The sequence below is a fragment of the Sabethes cyaneus genome, chromosome 2, assembly GCF_943734655.1.
Source record: "Sabethes cyaneus chromosome 2, idSabCyanKW18_F2, whole genome shotgun sequence".
Lineage (NCBI taxonomy): Eukaryota > Metazoa > Arthropoda > Insecta > Diptera > Culicidae > Sabethes > Sabethes cyaneus.
The window spans coordinates 110,078,652-110,100,998 of NC_071354.1; the positions used below are offsets into that span (position 1 = coordinate 110,078,652).

Consider the following 22,347-nt stretch of genomic DNA (forward strand, 5'->3'; position numbering starts at 1 on the left):
CACACACACACACACACATACATACATACACACACACACACACACGCGCACACACACACACACAGAGAAAATGCTCAGTTTTCGAAACTGAGTCGAATGGTATATGACTTTCATCCCACTGGGCCTTTTTTCCATTTTTGGTTTTCCAAGTGATTCCTATAACTTTACAGGGTACGGGAGGGTATTTCCAGCCAGCAGGTTTCTAAATTCAGCCTATTTGCCTTTTCTTTCGCCAATAAAAATAGTTTGCCGACATACAATTTTAATATTTTCTCAACACTGTAAGTAATCTATTATTTTTTATTCAAAGAACGTCAAACCACCTGTTCTTCCACTAGAACTAGGCCATAGGCCGATAAAATAGATGCCATAATGGGCTGAAAATACCCTCCCGTACCCTACTACATTTTCATATAGTAGAAAGGTAAAACAGCAAATCACTTACATTTTTTGAAAATAGTTAAAACACATTGAAGCGTATGGGTGCTGCATTCTTTTCAGTACGGTTATACAGCGGCAAAGTTATTGTTTGGGAAAGCGCAGCGAAAAATAAAATTTAGTTTCAATTTACAAGTAAGCTGAAAATACCCTTTCCTACTCTATATCATACGAATCACAACAATTTTAATACTTTTACAGATCTTTTGGAGACATTACACGGAGAAACAGTTGAAGCAGTTGCTAGATTTGAGTGTATTTCGGAGAAATGGAAGGAGTTAAAGGAATTGAAAGATCCAATGTGTATAAATGATGAATTGCACTTACAAAAGCTTCGAATACAAGATCTGATGGAACAAAAGGATATCATAATTGATGAATGTCGGAAAGAACTAAATGCAGCAGATGAACGTTATACAAAAGATTTAATTAAGCAAACTGCTGATATTCACAGCCTTGTCGAGCGAGTCGATGATCAAATCGAAATAATGAAACGCGCGTTTAAGGAGCATCTAGATTTACTGGAAAATACAAGTAACTGAAAAAAAGTTTGTTTATTCTGTTATAGGTAGATTGTCTTCTTTTTTCAGTTGATGAGGAAAGATATATGTTATGCATGGCAGCATCAAAAAAGTGGGACGATTTTTATACAAAGCGTGCAGTAAATGAACGAATAAAGATGAAACAAGAGAAAGAAAGAGTAATATTCCAGATCCTTGTTAACAGTTTCATATAACAGCATTCGCGTTGACTAGTTTTAGCGTTAACTGAATAAAATGTTCAGCAAAGTTAAAGAACATTGAATTTTAAGTAAATTTGCTAAAGAAATGAAAGTTCTACCTCTTGTGGTTGATGGGCTGAAGCTATTTAAAGTTTTTTGGTCGGGGTGGACCTAAAAAATACGTTTTTTTCTTAATATCTTCTTTCATGTTTATTTCTCACAAGTCATGCCTTCTGAGCACTTACACAAGCATGGAAAACGTACATTTTGTTTGAAGGAATCAAGTCGCTATCTCTTTCGGTTCTCAAGCTACAGGCATTTTTTTTCAAAAAAAATATGGGTTTTTCAAATGTCAATAACGCAAAACCTGCTCAAAAGCAGCAAATCAAATTTTTGTAGAAATGTTTAGTAATATATTGACCTCTGAAATTAATTGAGATCACATCGGTCCGGTCGGCCCTTTTTTGCTAGTCCGTATTGAATATTGAAGTAAAAATTGCCGTTTTACTTACCAAAATCACCAAAATTTTTACGTAAATAGAATGGATTATAAAAAGCGAAAATAAGTCTAAATGATTGTATTTATCTTAATCTTATATATAAAAGAGGAAAGCAAAAGTTCGACCGCGCATCACTTGAGAACGGAGCGTCCGATTTGCGCCATCTTTTTTTTATTGTGTTTATTTTCCTCACCGCTATGTTTTTACGGCGAGAAAAATCGGAAAATTTACTGTATAGATTGGAAAACTCGAGAAATTTGTTTTTCATATAAAACCCGCCACGCATTGCATGCGCCGTGTCAGTGATTACTACGATGATCACTCGATACAATGTTCGATTTTTAACAGCGCCGTTGCCGCGGTAAACAAACACGTGTTACCTTCATTGAAATCACCACATGTAACATGCCATTTTTTTGGTTTTTCAAGATCTGAAAATAATCAACATAATGTAATATGTTGTAGGTATAACTTATAGAAAAACCTAAATTCAAGCCAAAAGCGTCAGTAATAAAATTCATAGTAACGGTTGAAGCACCAAATTGACTAGATTGATGCACATGAAGAATACATTTTACATATGTATATAAACAGAATTTCCAGCTATCCAGCAACAAAATAATTGTAAAAGTACTTATATATAAATGAAAATTTTACGCATGTTAATAACTTAATGCCAATTTCATATTGCCCTTCTTAAAAAAGTAAAACAGCTCACAAAATTATGCTTTTGTTTTAAGTAATTTTAGTGCGTGAATTATCAAAGGAATAAAGAGAACAAAAATTGATTTAAACGAAAATGTTAGCATTAACACATATTTGAGGGGGCGATTAGAAATAAAATGAACAATTCTATCCATTTTGTGGATCAGCACTTAAAACTAACGGAGTTTGCTAATTACAGTTATCGATATTCGGTAATGCAATTATTTCGACTAATTCTCATTAACAATTTATGAATCGAATAAGAATAAAAATCGCATGGCTATTGACATGAAATACCTATCAGAACATTGAATAGAATTTAAATTTTCGAGGAATTCTAAACAAACCTTCAATTGTGATGAAGGGGATATGTTCGAGTGTCAAAAAATTTTTGGCATACAGAATAGCAAGATGATAATATGACGAATGTACTAAAACAAATAAAAAGTGTTTGAGATCATTCAATAGAACAATGATATATTGCAGGATCAATTAAAATATAGTTGGTGATGAATGATCCTTAGAAAGTTCTTAGAAAGGTTATAATTAGACGATCAACTGCAGCAGACGAAATTAGGCGCTGTTTAAAATATCGAATTCACTTTTACAAAAATAAGTTAACAATCAGCAGAGTTTATAAAACAAGGCTCAATGCAAAATCTACCTACACAACCGTAGTGTATTGGGAATTGACAAACCAACTTTTGCACAGACATGTTTCCAATGTGTAGCCGATAATAAACTTTGAGATTTTGTCAGATTGTCATTTCTTATTAATGGCTTAATACGGCTGTTAGATATACACGCTCTCTGAAAATTTGGAGTTTAATCAACTACATCAAACGTTGTACTCTTCAAAAAAAACTACAAAACTCAACTCATATTTTTAGAACACTCCTTTTTCCAAAAACCAGCAGCTCTCTCAGTTCATTTGAAATTTATAATCTGAAACATTAAGTTCAATTTGTGGCAGTACGAAGTTTGCCGGGTCCTCTAGTCAAGTATATAATTAATAATGGTATAACTTCTGAGGGCGATTTAAGTTTCTTGAAAACTGGAATACCTCTAATGTTTGCTAACAAATCTGAGTACTGTAGCATCATACTCACTAAATCAATAGTTGTTATCTCTCGAAAACTTTCGTGTATGTCTTTCTCTTACTTTTCTATCTATCTTGGTAATTGCTTCCTGTGCCTCTTCTGACATCATCCCAATCGGTAATATCAGAGAATCAGTCTTGGAATCAGCTACAGTTACAGACCTCATACCTCTAGACAAGTATTGGCGCTAGAGTTCCCATTGTATTCCTGGAAAATCATCTTCCAGCAAGAAGCCAGCACTTTTGAGCTACAAGTGTCAAAAGTGTGTTCACGTTTACCAAAAAGAAAAAGGCAAAAACAACTGCCCGGTGTCGGTGCTTGCGAAGCAGTAACGGATCCCTTCTATCAAACAATCGACCGTGTTTAAATATATTTCATATTCATTTTGAAATCGCTCAGGTTGCCGGGAATAGCTGCAGGTGTTGGAATGAGTACAATCTGCAGCCCGCAGAGTTACCGGCTATCACAGTGAAATAGGTGGCTAGAGCAGCAAAGTTATTGTCATTTCGAATATTTATTTTTGTGTTAAATTAGTTGCCGAATCTGCCCCAGTCAGTGTGTGGTGTGTCGGGTTTAAAAGTTTGTATCAGCTAACCAGTAAAAATCTGCTGCAAATTGTGGTGCAGGTCGTTATCGACTCGACAATTGAAAGCATATGGAAGCATACTTGCAGTTTGTTCGCATCGATTCAGGAATCAGGACTCAATCCATTTCGAAAGGACTAGTAAAAGGATACCGTTGGATCCGCTTACCGTTTAGATAATTAGCACCCACGTTTGCAACTGACTACTCAGTATTCCTGCCCCATTTTTTGCAAGAAAAATTTTCAAGTGTGTTCAATCTATCAACGTTGTTTATGATTAATATTGATCTACACTAGTTCAATGTAAACAAATTTGACATTTGTAGTACAGAAAATAGCAAAACAACATAACCTGCAAATATCCAGCGATGCCAGCGCCAATACTTGTCTAGGGACTATGAGGTCTGTTGCTACAGTGAAGCCATGAATCAAAATTTTGTGCCCTAACGACCGAGGGATCCACTGTTTTGAGGTACTTAGAGTGTAATTCTAATTTTTTAACAATTTTCAACCAATCAAGTACAAAAGTTTCAATATTTGAAGACCACGTGTCAGTAGTAGCCCGGTTTCAACAAGAATTACTGTTATATTTTCGGCGACCACAGTTAAAATGTTACAGCATTCACATCCCCTAAGATAAAAGGTTTTTCAGCTCGAAAAAAGCAGTCTAGCAGAAAAGCGCTGACCTAGACGGATGTGATCTCAATTAATTTCGGAGGTCGATATATTACTAAACAATTATACAAAATTTGATTTGCTGCTTTTGAGCAATTTTTGCGTTATTGACATTTGAAAAACCCATATTTTTTTAGAAAAAATGCCTGTAGCTTGAGGACCGAAGGAGATAGTGACTTGATTCTTTCAAACAAAATGTGCATTTTCTATGCGTGCGAAAGTACTAGGAAGGCATGATTTGAGAGAAACAAACACGAAAGAAGATATAAAGAAAAAACGGATTTTTAGGTCTACCCGACCAAAAAACTTTAAATAGCTCCAGCCCATCAACCATGAGAGATAGAACTTTTATTTCTTTAGCAAAGTTACTTAAAATTTAATGTTCTTTAACTTTGCTGAACGTTTTATTCAGCTAACTTAAGCCATAAAAAAGTTTATATTTTGCACTCGCTTACTATGATGGTCACCCTAATGTCATATACACCAAAAAATGCGGAAGTTTAAATAACAAATTTACTCCGAACATACTATATACCCCTAGGACTAATGGTTTTAGCGTAATTACTTTTGCCCATCTAGACCATAGGGTTTGGGTTTCACCCAAGGTGCGCCATCCGGGGAGGAAGGAGATAGTGACTTGATTCTTTCAAACAAAATGTGCATTTTCTATGCGTGCGAAAGTACTAGGAAGGCATGATTTGAGAGAAACAAACACGAAAGAAGATATAAAGAAAAAACGGATTTTTAGGTCTACCCGACCAAAAAACTTTAAATAGCTCCAGCCCATCAACCATGAGAGATAGAACTTTTATTTCTTTAGCAAAGTTACTTAAAATTTAATGTTCTTTAACTTTGCTGAACGTTTTATTCAGCTAACTTAAGCCATAAAAAAGTTTATATTTTGCACTCGCTTACTATGATGGTCACCCTAATGTCATATACACCAAAAAATGCGGAAGTTTAAATAACAAATTTACTCCGAACATACTATATACCCCTAGGACTAATGGTTTTAGCGTAATTACTTTTGCCCATCTAGACCATAGGGTTTGGGTTTCACCCAAGGTGCGCCATCCGGGGTGACATTGGGCCACGAGGGTGACATTGTGCCAAAAACCAACAATGTTTGTTTATAAACATACAGAAGATCTATGCAAATTGATGGTTCAAATTCAACATGATTTGAAACATAACATATTTATTCATAACGTGGAATAGAACACAAATAATATTAGCGAACAGTTTAGCTTAAAAAGGGTTTCAAACTTTAGGGTGAAAATGCTGGAAAAAAACGTTGACAATAAATGGCGTTGACAATCAGACCGGACCAAACCGCAAAATTTTAAAAAATGAGTTAATGACAGCAAATGATCAAGAAATTTCTAAGCTACATTCTACTCTAATCAGACTACATAAATGTTGCAAACAACCAGAGTTATGAGATGATTTTGAACGATTGATAGCTTTAATCATACAGAGCTGCTGCTTTGAACGCGTTTTAATCGAAATCAGAGTTTTGTCACTTGGTTCGGTCTGACTTAACACCGACCAAATGTTCCATATAAACAAACCCGAACAAGAAATCGCATCAACTTGCTATTCTGAAGATAGATAAAGTATTCATTTACAATGTAGTGAAAGGTTATTATGCGTTGGACGGCTTTTGATTACGAAATTAATTTTTTTTTCTAAACTTTGCACTTTCCGAGCTTCACAAGGTGATATTGTGTCAAACTTTAACGATCGGTTAGGCGTGTGTATTTCACATACACAACAAAAATATGTGAGTGTACATCAATACCCTTGCATTGCTTACTAGGGAGCAGGGAATCAAAAATCACGAACGCACAAGAGACAAAGATATTATGCCTACTTCAAAATATTGCGACAAAGTATGATGAAAGTTTGTCACTATTTTTTCACAAACATTTTTGTTGAATATCAGCTTATCAAGCGCTTGTTATCTGGCAATTAGCTGTACAATGGTTGAACAAACTGCTATTAAAAAAATGTTTGTTGGGGTCTGTCTGGCTCATCAGTATTGATTACCTATTTCAAAGCACTTGAAGCATCTTCTGGTAGTTGGAAAGCTTTAAGTGTACAATCCACTTATTACAGTGCAGGGAACCCTTACTACTCTCATAGATGTTACAGGAAAACAAAGAATATCATGTTATTAGAGCAAGGCAAACAATGAGGATGATAAGGAAGCTTTATTCAATAATAATATATAAAACGAATAAACTTTAGTCACTTTTCACGCGGTTTTTATGTGAAACTAGCTGAGTTCCCGATCTTACTTACTTATTCAGCCGAGAGCCGGGGTGGCTCTTGCCGTATCAAGAATTCCTCTCCATTGTACTCGGTCCTGGGCTACTCGTCGCCAATTCGTTGCGCGTCTCGACACACGCAAGTCGGCTTCAACCTGGTCGAGCCATCTAGCACGTTGAGCCCCTCTATTTCCGGTGCCGGTGGGGTTCTTGAAAAGAACAGATTTCACTACACAGTCGTCCGGCATCCTTGCGACGTGGGCGGCCCACCGTAGTCTCCCAACTTTCGCCAGGTGTACGATGGGAATCTCTCCAAGCAGTGCCTGTAGTTCGTGATTCATACGTCTACGCCACTCTCCGCTTTCCGTCTGTACTCAGCCAAAAATAGTCCGCTACACCTTTCGTTCGAAAACGGCAAGTGCACGTATGTCTTCCGTAAGTAAAGTTACTGTCTCAAGTCCGTAGAGGACTACCGGTCTGATTAGCGTTTTGTACATCGTTAGCTTTGTGCGGCGGCGTATGCTCCTTGATCGAAACGTCTTGCGAAGGGAAAAGTAGGCTCGATTTCCAGCTTGAATGCGTCGTTGGATCTCCTTACTCGTATTGTTGTCGGCGGTGACCAGAGATCCCAAATATACGAACTCATCAACCACTTCCAGTTCATCGCCGGCAACAGTCACTGTCCGTGGGAGGCAAACGTTACTATCTCGGGAGCCTCTTCCTACCATATATTTGGGTTTCACCGCATTAATTTGTAACCCCATCCTCCTAGCCTCCGTTTTTAGTCTGGCGTAGATTGCCTCCGCCGTCCCACGGTTTCTAGTAATTATGTCGAGGTCGTCTGCAAAGGCTAGGAGTTGGCTAATTTACTGAAGATCGTTCCTCTCGTTTCAATGCCTGCTCGCCGGATCACACCTTCAATAGCGATATTGAATAACATACAGGACAGTCCATCTCCTTACCATAACCCTCTGCGTGATTCGAAAGGGCTTGAGAGTGTCCCCGAAACGCGCACGTAGCACATCACTTGTAGCTTTGATCAGCCGCGTCAGTTTGTCCGGAAAACCGTACTCGTGCATTATCTGCCATTGCTGTTCGCGTTCAACGGTATCGTATGCTGCTCAGAAATTCAAGAAAATATGATGCGTGGACACGTTGTACTCTCGACATTTCTGAAGGATTGGTCGGAGAGTAAAAATTTGATCCGTAGTAGCACGGGCCCCCATAAAGCCCGCCTGATACTGCCCTACGAATTCTCTTGCTATTGGGGATAGATGAAAGCAAGGCGGCGTTGACCAGCGTAATGCCGCGGTAGTTACAGCAGTCTAGCCGATCGCCCTTTTTGTAGATGGGACAAACTACGCCTTCCATCCACTCCTCCGGTAGTTTTTCTTCTTCCCAAATCCTCGAAATCAGCCAGTGAAATGCCGTTGCTAGCGGTTTTTGGCCATTTTTGTAGAGTTCTGCCGGGAGTCGGTCCTTTCCGGTGGCTCTATTATTCTTCAGCAGACCGATTTCTCGTCGGATCTCTTCGAGATCGGGAGCCGGTACGCTGTTGTCGTTTGTAGGTACTCCGAGGTTAACTTCCATTGCGTCTCCTGCTGCTATATCGCCGTTGAGGTGTTCATCGAAGAACTGCTTCCACCTGTTGACCACTTCGCGCTGGTTTGTGATGAGATCCCCTCCCTCGTCCCTACACATGTCAGGATTTGGTATGTGGGCCTTGCGAGTTTGGTTCACCTTCTCGTAAAACTTGCGGGTATCATTAGCCCGGAATAGTTGTTCAAGCTCCTTACGATCTCTGTCCTCCTTCTGGCGCTTTTTCCTTCTCAGGATCGTGGTCAACTCATTCCTCGCTAGTCGATACTTGGCCAAATTCTCTGTCGTGGATATGCTCAGATAGTTTTCCCAAGCTCGCTTCTTGGCATTCCCCGTCAAACCAATCATTTCGTGCACTCGAGGTTTCCACACCTAGTACCGCGGTTACGTCCTCGTTGACGGCCGAGCGTATCCTACTCTATCCGTTTTCGAGGGTCGAAGCATCTAGCTCCACAGAAGAAGGCAGAGCTTCAACCAGTACGCGCGCGTAGTTTTCGGCAATTCGCGGATTGTCTAGTTGCCGAATGTTTAGCCGAGGAGGGCGACTTTGTCGCGAGGTATAAACCCAATCCATTACGCGATCCTGCATTTTGTCCAACACTACGAAGCCCGTTCCCTGCTCGTTGGTAGTTCCACCACTCTGGAAAAATCGGGCTCTGCCGCCACGGATCCTCCACACTAGGGTTGGGATACCGGGAGTACCGGAACCGGTAATACCGGTACTACCGACCGATTTTCCGGCACCGAAATACCGGTACTGGCATGCGAGAATACCGGTATTTTCGGTTCCAGACGCTGATGCTGAAATTCATATCCGTTGCAGCAGAAATAAAACTGATAATTATCCCTGATAACTTTGTAATATACAACGAAGTTTTTTGTTTCGATATTGTCACTCTTGATTTCTACAGGGTTGGGATTTGAACCCAGGTTTTCGGCGTAAATGCTAACCACTACACCTAGATTGCCTTCTACGAAGTTCACTGACCGACTACACAACAAAAGAATTAGCCAAGTAGTTTGGTTTATCAAAGAAAGTCCATTCCATAATGTTAATCATTATTAACATTGATTATCATGAACAGAAACCATTCATTAGTAAACAGACGAAGAGTGATAAATAGATTAAATTCAGTACTTCAAGGCAGTCCCAGCTTCAACGAATTCGATTACGCCATGATACCAAAGAAATCTTTGAAATAAATCGGTTTCCTTCAATTTGCCCTTGACAGGCAAAGCTTTGGTTATGTTTTTCGATGCCTTGAGTACCTTTCACATGAAGACGGTAGATTCCAAGAGGGCCTGACAATTATAATACTAAGATTCGTTTTGGCATGGAAGACAATGATTCATGAATGTCCTGTGCATCCTTCTCCTTCTCATCTAGCCGGTGGCTCATACTGTAGCAAGAATTTGTCTCCATTGCACTCGGTCCTGGGTACCTGAGCTATTGGTTGCTAATTCGTTAAGCGTATCGACAAATTCTCAAGTTGGTTTCAACCTAGTCGAGCCATTAGGCCATTGGGTTTAGCGCGCTGGGCCCCTCTATTCCTGGTGCCAGGGGAATTTCGTAGCTTCCTGATATTCGCCAAGTGTACGATGGAAAGATCTCTAAGTAATGCCTGCAGCACTTGCTTGAGCCTACGCCACTTTCTGTTTTCCGCTTATAATAGTCCAGAATACCTTTCATTCAGATGAGGCAAGTGCTCATATATCTTTCATAAGAAAAGTTACACTAAGTCGGATAGTCGGAAAGTCGGATTTCGAAGACGAAAAAAAGCAGTTTCGGGCTCAAACGTCTTTCTAATACTTGACCCTTCTTTAACGACGGACTTCACAGCCGGCTGTTAAAGTACAGGATAATTACGAGGCTAGTGCAACGATCCTACTGCCTCTATGTAGTAGCACAGAAACAAATCAGTGTTAAAATAAATAAATGAGTTTTTTCGGTTCTTACTATAAATAAAGTTTATAATTCTTCAACACATATGGGTACCGGTACTGGAACCGGTACTACCGGTACTGATGCTCCCAGTACCGAAATACCGGTTCACAAAAATAGTGTCGGTACTCCCAACCCTACTCCACACCTTCTCGCCCTTGCGACAGATCTCCTGCAGTGCCACGATGCCAAACTTTCGGGGTTCTAGCTGATCGAGCAGCACCCTGTCGCCACCAACGAAATTTAGCGATCTGCAGTTCCAGGTACCAAGTCTCCATTCCATGTCCTTATTTCGTCGCTTTGGTCCATGCCGAATATTCCGAGAAGATATTTCTTGACTCTTGTTGTTTAGATAGGTAGCCGTACTAGGGCTTACGCTACCGAGTCTCGTGATGGGGCTGCCATCTTGCAGTGTCGAGACACACTGTGCCTCCTCCCCTGTTGATATACGACCTTTGTTTCCACCGGGGTTAGTTACCCTATCTCCGCTAAGGTTGCTCGTATTCCAGCTGGTACCACGTGGAGGTAGGGGTAAGAGTTGCTAGATAAGAGGCTAGGGACCACAATGGGGTCTCTTTTACGCGTTATCCAACCATTTACCAGCCCACTTACTTACGTAGTCCTGCGTCACCTATATATGCGGTTGTGTTTTGTACACAACCCCTCTGATTTTAACCAGCTTGAGTCATTCGTGACTTCTGCGGGGTAAGGATTTGAACCCGGGTCCTCGCCGTGAGAGGCGTGAATGCTAACCACTACGCAGGGACTGACCCCGACTGTTTGAATGATTTCCCTTGTGACTCAAATAGAGTCGGCTAGCAACGCTAATGATCGAACACTTTTTATACGGGTCACTTTGTTTCGGTGTATGAATACTGTTGACAAATCTACAGCTGTGAGCATTGCAGTTTAGTGTTTCATGTTCTGTTTTTTTTCTGTTATACGGATAAATTGTTACAGTCATGTGGGCGTTACTCCCCTCTTCCTGTCAGCAACCTCCGGTCATCAGCTCCCCTTTTTGTCCCACCGTCACTTATGGGAGAACCGTCCAAATATTTCGGAGCCTGCCTCCCTGTTATGAACCCCACTTTTGTCACCCGCTTCACTTCTGAATCCTTTATGTCAAGGAACATGTATACCAAGTTTAATAGAGAACGGTCAAGGCGTTTCGGAGTTATGGCCTCCTCCCCTTCCTTTTTGTTAGCCCGGTCATCCAATTTGGCCGTTGGATGGTTCACCGGGAGAATTGCCGGGTTTCAAAGCTTGCCTGAAATTGGTCACTGGAAATGCAAATGTTTTTAATTTGTAACAGTTCAAAATGAAATGGAATATCAGGCCTAAATAGGCCGCTCACGACTCGACATGGCCGCTAAAACGTTCACTGGAAAATTATGATTTGCCGTCAAAGTGTACAATAAGTGCAAATTCATGTTGAAGTCCGCGCTACAATTTGAAAAAGCTTTGAAATAAAACATTTCGGTTTCAGAAACAGAAATGATGCAAATTCTGCAAATGTTCGCTGACAAATAAACAAGGTTATTTCGCAAGTTTGTTGAAATTACCAATTTCGCTAGTGTAATTTGATAGATGTGGTATAGTAAACTGACCTACCGGTAACATTTACTATACTTACAAATCTAATAGCAAATATATATCTTTTGTATAAGCTCTTCATCAAGTATTGTGCTCTTTTGGGAAAATTTTAACAAAAATCTAACCATCGTAGTTAGCCATGGTCATTCCGTAATCCGCGTTGACGGTATATAATATTTTTATGGGTTTTGCCTGAGAAAAAGTGGCAGAAAAGTATTATTGCGTTCGTTTTCACCTTTTCTTGGACAATTCAGAATGGAGCTTCTTGTAAGAGCGAACAGGCTACGAAAACTTTGTTGCTTTCGTCAACGCGATAAGCAGTTCGATGCCCTTGATCATCAATTTTAATCATTTAATGTCGGATCTTTCGATGCACTTCATAGTGGCCAGGTTGAGTCACAAACCGCTGAATTTTTATTACTGTTTCACATTGTTCACTTCAAGGTTGAATGAACATAATTCTGAACTCAAAGAACAATTTTCGCTCGTTGACCACTTTTACGGATGTTCCGGATTTGGTCCGGATCCGGATGGCTTCTCAATAGCACTGATTGTTTACTTTACTTAAATTACGCCAAATAATAAGCCATAGGGACTTCAAAAAGAATTTTAAAGCTATGAGAAGACTTCACAGAAATGAAAATTTAGCGGATGTTCCGGAAGCTCTGGAAGACCAAGAGGGGATTTTTTCTGTCTCACCAAGCACTTGTAAGATGGAAAAATATATAGTTGACATCTTTCCCAAAGGAACCATGGTCGTGTTGATTCAAAATTTCGTAAAATTCGGGTATTGCCCCAATTAACTCAATTTCCATATGCTACGTGTACTTGTATAACGCGCTTCATATAACGCGGTCCCAATTACCCGCGTTATACAAATATCGACTATATATATATATATATATATATATATATATATATATATATATATATATATATATATATATATATATATATATATATATATATATATATATATATATATATATATATATATATATATATATATATATATATATATATATATATATATATATATATATATATATATATATATATATATATATATATATATATATATACTAGCTGACCCGACAAACTTCGTATTGCCACAAATTAACCTGTGTTGTACATAAATCATGAATCTCGGATGATCTTTGTCACTTCTCGAGTTTTGCAAGCCCCCCAGTGGGCGGCGCTTCCGACGGCGGGTCACCGGCAACACTCGCGACCGGCTCGTCCTGAATGATCTAGTGTTACTATAGATAGTTTTTGTGGTCTTGTTATTGATTAATGTTTTATGGAAGAGTCGAATTTCTCGAGTTGGATTAGTTTTTGAGTTTCGCAAAAATTTCTGTTTTATTTGTATGAGAGTCCATATCCCCCTACCACAGGGGTGAGAGGTCTCTAACTATCATAAAATAAATTCAAGACTCAAAAATCTTCTACATGCTAAATTTGGTTCCATTTGCTTGATTAGTACTCAAATTATAAGGAAATTTGTATTTCATTTGTATGGGAGCCCACCCTCTTAAAAGGGAAAGGGGTCGTAATACACCACAGAAAAAAAATTCTGCCATCTAAAACGCTCACTTGCCAAATTTGGTTCCATTTGCTTGATTAGTTCTAAAGTTATGAGCAAATTTGTATTTCGTTTGAATGGGAGCCCCCCCCCTCCTAAAAAGGTAAGAAGTCCTAATTCATCATGGGAAAAATGGTTGCCTCCAAAAACACCCACATGCCAAATATGGTTCCATTTGCTTGATTAGTTCTCGAATTATGAGGAAATTTGTATTTCATTTGTGTAGAAGCCCCCCCTCTTGAAGTGTGGAAGGATCCTAATTCACCGTAGAAAATATTTTTGCCTCCAAAAACCTCCACATGCCGAATTTGGTTCTATTTGCTTGATTAGTTCTCGAGTTATGGGGAAATTTGTATTTCATTTGTATTGGAGCCCCCCTCCTAATGTGGGAAGAGGTCCTAATTCATCACAGAAAAAATTCTTGCCTCCAAAAACACCTACACGCCAAATTTGGTTCCATTTGCTGGATTAGTTCTCGAGTTATGAAGAAATTTGTATTTCGTTTGTATAGGACCCCCCCTCCTAAAGTGGGGAGGGGTCCCAATTCATCATTGAAAACAAAATTGTCTCCAAAAACACACACATGCCAAATTCGGTTCAATTCGCTTGATTAGTTCTCGAGTTATGAGGAAATTTGTATTTCATTTGTACAGGAGCCCCTCCTCTTAAAGTGGGGAGGGGTCCTAATTCACCATAGAAAATTTTCTTGCTCTCGAAAACCTTCACATGCCAAATTTGGTTGCATTTGCTTGATTAGTTCTCGAGTTATGAGGAAATTTGTATGGAAGTCCCCCCTCTTAAAGGGGAGAGGAGTTATAATTCCTCTTATAAAGAGAGGAGGGGTCTCAATTCACCATAGAATAAATTCTTGTCACCAAAAAAACACCCACATGCCAAATGTTGTTCTATTTGCTTGATTAGTTCTCGAGTTAGGAGGAAATTTGTATTTCATTTGTACAGGAGCCCCCCCTCTTAGAGTGGGGAGGGGTCCTAATTCACCGTAGAAAATTTTCTTGCCCTCGAAAACCTTCACATGCCAAAGTTGGCTCCATTTGCTTGATTAGTTCTCGAGTTATGAGGAAATTTGTATGGAAGCCCCCCCTCTTAAAGGGGAGAGGAGTTACAATTCCCCTTATAAAGAGGGAGGGGTCTCAATTCACCATAGAATAAATTCTTGTCACCGAAAACACCCACATGCCAAATTTGGTTCTATTTGCTTGATTAGTTCTCGAGTTATGAGGAAATTTGTATTTCATTTGTATAGGAGCCCCCCCTCCTAAAGTGGGGAGAGGTTCTTATTCATCATAGAAAACATTCTTGCCTCCAAAAACACCTACATGCCAAATTTGGTTCCATTTGCTGGATTAGCTCTCGAGTTATAAGGAAATTTGTATTTCGTTTGTATAGGAGTCTCCCCCCTCTTAAAGTGGGGAGGGGTCCTAATTCATCATAGAAAAAAAATTTGTCTTCAAAAACACACACATGCCAAATTTGGTTCCATTTGCTTGATTAGTTCTCGAGTTATGAGGAAATTGGTATTTCATTTGTACAGGAGCCCCCCCTCTTAAAGTGAGGAGGGGTCCTAATTCAACATAGAAAATTTTCTTGCCCTCGAAAACCTTCACATGCCAAATTTGGTTCCATTTGCTTGATTAGTTCTCGAGTTATGAGGAAATTTGTATGGAAACCCCCCCTCTTAAAGGGGAGAGGAGTTATAATTCCCCTTATTAAGAGGGGAGGGGTCTCAAATTACCCTAGAATAAATTCTTGTCACCGAAAACACCCACATGCCAAATTTGGTTTTATTTGCTTGATTAGTTCTCGAGTTATGCAGAAATTTGTGTTTCATTTGTATGGGAGCCCCCCCTCTTAGTGGGGGGAGGGGTCTCTAACCATCACTAAAACCTTTCCTGGCCCCAAAAACCTCTACATGCAACGCCGATTGGTTCAGTAGTTTTTGATTCTATAAGGAACACAGGACAGACAGACAGACAGACAGACAGACAGACAGACAGACAGACAGACAGACAGACAGACAGACAGACAGACAGACAGACAGACAGACAGACAGACAGACAGACAGACAGACAGACAGACAGACAGACAGACAGACAGACAGACAGACAGACAGACAGACAGACAGACAGACAGACAGACAGACAGACAGACAGACAGACAGACAGACAGACAGACAGACAGACAGACAGACAGACAGACAGACAGACAGACAGACAGACAGACAGACAGACAGACAGACAGACAGACAGACAGACAGACAGACAGACAGACAGACAGACAGACAGACAGACAGACAGACAGACAGACAGACAGACAGACAGACAGACAGACAGACAGACAGACAGACAGACAGACAGACAGACAGACAGACAGACAGACAGACAGACAGACAGACAGACAGACAGACAGACAGACAGACAGACAGACAGACAGACAGACAGACAGACAGACAGACAGACAGACAGACAGACAGACAGACAGACAGACAGACAGACAGACAGACAGACAGACAGACAGACAGACAGACAGACAGACAGACAGACAGACAGACAGACAGACAGACAGACAGACAGACAGACAGACAGACAGACAGACAGACAGACAGACAGACAGACAGACAGACAGACAGACAGACAGACAGACAGACAGACAGACAGACAGACAGACAGACAGACAGACAGACAGACAGACAGACAGACAGACAGACAGACAGACAGACAGACAGACAGACAGACAGACAGACAGACAGACAGACAGACAGACAGACAGACAGACAGACAGACAGACAGACAGACAGACAGACAGACAGACAGACAGACAGACAGACAGACAGACAGACAGACAGACAGACAGACAGACAGACAGACAGACAGACAGACAGACAGACAGACAGACAGACAGACAGACAGACAGACAGACAGACAGACAGACAGACAGACAGACAGACAGACAGACAGACAGACAGACAGACAGACAGACAGACAGACAGACAGACAGACAGACAGACAGACAGACAGACAGACAGACAGACAGACAGACAGACAGACAGACAGACAGACAGACAGACAGACAGACAGACAGACAGACAGACAGACAGACAGACAGACAGACAGACAGACAGACAGACAGACAGACAGACAGACAGACAGACAGACAGACAGACAGACAGACAGACAGACAGACAGACAGACAGACAGACAGACAGACAGACAGACAGACAGACAGACAGACAGACAGACAGACAGACAGACAGACAGACAGACAGACAGACAGACAGACAGACAGACAGACAGACAGACAGACAGACAGACAGACAGACAGACAGACAGACAGACAGACAGACAGACAGACAGACAGACAGACAGACAGACAGACAGACAGACAGACAGACAGACAGACAGACAGACAGACAGACAGACAGACAGACAGACAGACAGACAGACAGACAGACAGACAGACAGACAGACAGACAGACAGACAGACAGACAGACAGACAGACAGACAGACAGACAGACAGACAGACAGACAGACAGACAGACAGACAGACAGACAGACAGACAGACAGACAGACAGACAGACAGACAGACAGACAGACAGACAGACAGACAGACAGACAGACAGACAGACAGACAGACAGACAGACAGACAGACAGACAGACAGACAGACAGACAGACAGACAGACAGACAGACAGACAGACAGACAGACAGACAGACAGACAGACAGACAGACAGACAGACAGACAGACAGACAGACAGACAGACAGACAGACAGACAGACAGACAGACAGACAGACAGACAGACAGACAGACAGACAGACAGACAGACAGACAGACAGACAGACAGACAGACAGACAGACAGACAGACAGACAGACAGACAGACAGACAGACAGACAGACAGACAGACAGACAGACAGACAGACAGACAGACAGACAGACAGACAGACAGACAGACAGACAGACAGACAGACAGACAGACAGACAGACAGACAGACAGACAGACAGACAGACAGACAGACAGACAGACAGACAGACAGACAGACAGACAGACAGACAGACAGACAGACAGACAGACAGACAGACAGACAGACAGACAGACAGACAGACAGACAGACAGACAGACAGACAGACAGACAGACAGACAGACAGACAGACAGACAGACAGACAGACAGACAGACAGACAGACAGACAGACAGACAGACAGACAGACAGACAGACAGACAGACAGACAGACAGACAGACAGACAGACAGACAGACAGACAGACAGACAGACAGACAGACAGACAGACAGACAGACAGACAGACAGACAGACAGACAGACAGACAGACAGACAGACAGACAGACAGACAGACAGACAGACAGACAGACAGACAGACAGACAGACAGACAGACAGACAGACAGACAGACAGACAGACAGACAGACAGACAGACAGACAGACAGACAGACAGACAGACAGACAGACAGACAGACAGACAGACAGACAGACAGACAGACAGACAGACAGACAGACAGACAGACAGACAGACAGACAGACAGACAGACAGACAGACAGACAGACAGACAGACAGACAGACAGACAGACAGACAGACAGACAGACAGACAGACAGACAGACAGACAGACAGACAGACAGACAGACAGACAGACAGACAGACAGACAGACAGACAGACAGACAGACAGACAGACAGACAGACAGACAGACAGACAGACAGACAGACAGACAGACAGACAGACAGACAGACAGACAGACAGACAGACAGACAGACAGACAGACAGACAGACAGACAGACAGACAGACAGACAGACAGACAGACAGACAGACAGACAGACAGACAGACAGACAGACAGACAGACAGACAGACAGACAGACAGACAGACAGACAGACAGACAGACAGACAGACAGACAGACAGACAGACAGACAGACAGACAGACAGACAGACAGACAGACAGACAGACAGACAGACAGACAGACAGACAGACAGACAGACAGACAGACAGACAGACAGACAGACAGACAGACAGACAGACAGACAGACAGACAGACAGACAGACAGACAGACAGACAGACAGACAGACAGACAGACAGACAGACAGACAGACAGACAGACAGACAGACAGACAGACAGACAGACAGACAGACAGACAGACAGACAGACAGACAGACAGACAGACAGACAGACAGACAGACAGACAGACAGACAGACAGACAGACAGACAGACAGACAGACAGACAGACAGACAGACAGACAGACAGACAGACAGACAGACAGACAGACAGACAGACAGACAGACAGACAGACAGACAGACAGACAGACAGACAGACAGACAGACAGACAGACAGACAGACAGACAGACAGACAGACAGACAGACAGACAGACAGACAGACAGACAGACAGACAGACAGACAGACAGACAGACAGACAGACAGACAGACAGACAGACAGACAGACAGACAGACAGACAGACAGACAGACAGACAGACAGACAGACAGACAGACAGACAGACAGACAGACAGACAGACAGACAGACAGACAGACAGACAGACAGACAGACAGACAGACAGACAGACAGACAGACAGACAGACAGACAGACAGACAGACAGACAGACAGACAGACAGACAGACAGACAGACAGACAGACAGACAGACAGACAGACAGACAGACAGACAGACAGACAGACAGACAGACAGACAGACAGACAGACAGACAGACAGACAGACAGACAGACAGACAGACAGACAGACAGACAGACAGACAGACAGACAGACAGACAGACAGACAGACAGACAGACAGACAGACAGACAGACAGACAGACAGACAGACAGACAGACAGACAGACAGACAGACAGACAGACAGACAGACAGACAGACAGACAGACAGACAGACAGACAGACAGACAGACAGACAGACAGACAGACAGACAGACAGACAGACAGACAGACAGACAGACAGACAGACAGACAGACAGACAGACAGACAGACAGACAGACAGACAGACAGACAGACAGACAGACAGACAGACAGACAGACAGACAGACAGACAGACAGACAGACAGACAGACAGACAGACAGACAGACAGACAGACAGACAGACAGACAGACAGACAGACAGACAGACAGACAGACAGACAGACAGACAGACAGACAGACAGACAGACAGACAGACAGACAGACAGACAGACAGACAGACAGACAGACAGACAGACAGACAGACAGACAGACAGACAGACAGACAGACAGACAGACAGACAGACAGACAGACAGACAGACAGACAGACAGACAGACAGACAGACAGACAGACAGACAGACAGACAGACAGACAGACAGACAGACAGACAGACAGACAGACAGACAGACAGACAGACAGACAGACAGACAGACAGACAGACAGACAGACAGACAGACAGACAGACAGACAGACAGACAGACAGACAGACAGACAGACAGACAGACAGACAGACAGACAGACAGACAGACAGACAGACAGACAGACAGACAGACAGACAGACAGACAGACAGACAGACAGACAGACAGACAGACAGACAGACAGACAGACAGACAGACAGACAGACAGACAGACAGACAGACAGACAGACAGACAGACAGACAGACAGACAGACAGACAGACAGACAGACAGACAGACAGACAGACAGACAGACAGACAGACAGACAGACAGACAGACAGACAGACAGACAGACAGACAGACAGACAGACAGACAGACAGACAGACAGACAGACAGACAGACAGACAGACAGACAGACAGACAGACAGACAGACAGACAGACAGACAGACAGACAGACAGACAGACAGACAGACAGACAGACAGACAGACAGACAGACAGACAGACAGACAGACAGACAGACAGACAGACAGACAGACAGACAGACAGACAGACAGACAGACAGACAGACAGACAGACAGACAGACAGACAGACAGACAGACAGACAGACAGACAGACAGACAGACAGACAGACAGACAGACAGACAGACAGACAGACAGACAGACAGACAGACAGACAGACAGACAGACAGACAGACAGACAGACAGACAGACAGACAGACAGACAGACAGACAGACAGACAGACAGACAGACAGACAGACAGACAGACAGACAGACAGACAGACAGACAGACAGACAGACAGACAGACAGACAGACAGACAGACAGACAGACAGACAGACAGACAGACAGACAGACAGACAGACAGACAGACAGACAGACAGACAGACAGACAGACAGACAGACAGACAGACAGACAGACAGACAGACAGACAGACAGACAGACAGACAGACAGACAGACAGACAGACAGACAGACAGACAGACAGACAGACAGACAGACAGACAGACAGACAGACAGACAGACAGACAGACAGACAGACAGACAGACAGACAGACAGACAGACAGACAGACAGACAGACAGACAGACAGACAGACAGACAGACAGACAGACAGACAGACAGACAGACAGACAGACAGACAGACAGACAGACAGACAGACAGACAGACAGACAGACAGACAGACAGACAGACAGACAGACAGACAGACAGACAGACAGACAGACAGACAGACAGACAGACAGACAGACAGACAGACAGACAGACAGACAGACAGACAGACAGACAGACAGACAGACAGACAGACAGACAGACAGACAGACAGACAGACAGACAGACAGACAGACAGACAGACAGACAGACAGACAGACAGACAGACAGACAGACAGACAGACAGACAGACAGACAGACAGACAGACAGACAGACAGACAGACAGACAGACAGACAGACAGACAGACAGACAGACAGACAGACAGACAGACAGACAGACAGACAGACAGACAGACAGACAGACAGACAGACAGACAGACAGACAGACAGACAGACAGACAGACAGACAGACAGACAGACAGACAGACAGACAGACAGACAGACAGACAGACAGACAGACAGACAGACAGACAGACAGACAGACAGACAGACAGACAGACAGACAGACAGACAGACAGACAGACAGACAGACAGACAGACAGACAGACAGACAGACAGACAGACAGACAGACAGACAGACAGACAGACAGACAGACAGACAGACAGACAGACAGACAGACAGACAGACAGACAGACAGACAGACAGACAGACAGACAGACAGACAGACAGACAGACAGACAGACAGACAGACAGACAGACAGACAGACAGAAATCCTTCTTTATAGGTATAGATATATATATAAATCCAGACGCCTTGACCGATCTCCAGCAAATTTGACACACATGTTCCTTGATATAAGGGAATCAGCACAGGGGGGTTAACAAAAGGGGGCGGGGGCGGTTCATAACAGGGGGTGGTCATAACTCTGAAATACCTGGACGGTTATTCATCAAACTTGGCAGTTGGCACACATGTTCCTTCACATGAGAGAAAGGTAATATATTATATATATATATATACCAATATACCCCCCTCCTTTTCTTTCCGCTCTTTCCCTCCTCCACCAAAATTTTCATTTCTTTCCCCTACCGTCCCTTCATCAATTGTAGAACCATCGTTTCAAAAAAATATTAATATATATGTATGACCGTATTTCAAGGTCAAGACT

General features: G+C 42.4%; 1 protein-coding gene across 1 annotated transcript in view; it reads left to right on the forward strand.

The window, feature by feature from the left end:
* Positions 1–22,347, forward strand: part of LOC128735859 (dynein regulatory complex protein 1 homolog) — a 64,583-nt gene that overhangs the window by 37,267 nt on the left and 4,969 nt on the right. The window contains exons 3-5 of the mRNA XM_053830344.1: positions 640–972; positions 1,029–1,138; positions 15,535–15,550. Coding sequence (XP_053686319.1) covers positions 640–972; positions 1,029–1,138; positions 15,535–15,550 — 459 coding nt within the window. The remainder of the gene's footprint in view (positions 1–639; positions 973–1,028; positions 1,139–15,534; positions 15,551–22,347) is intronic.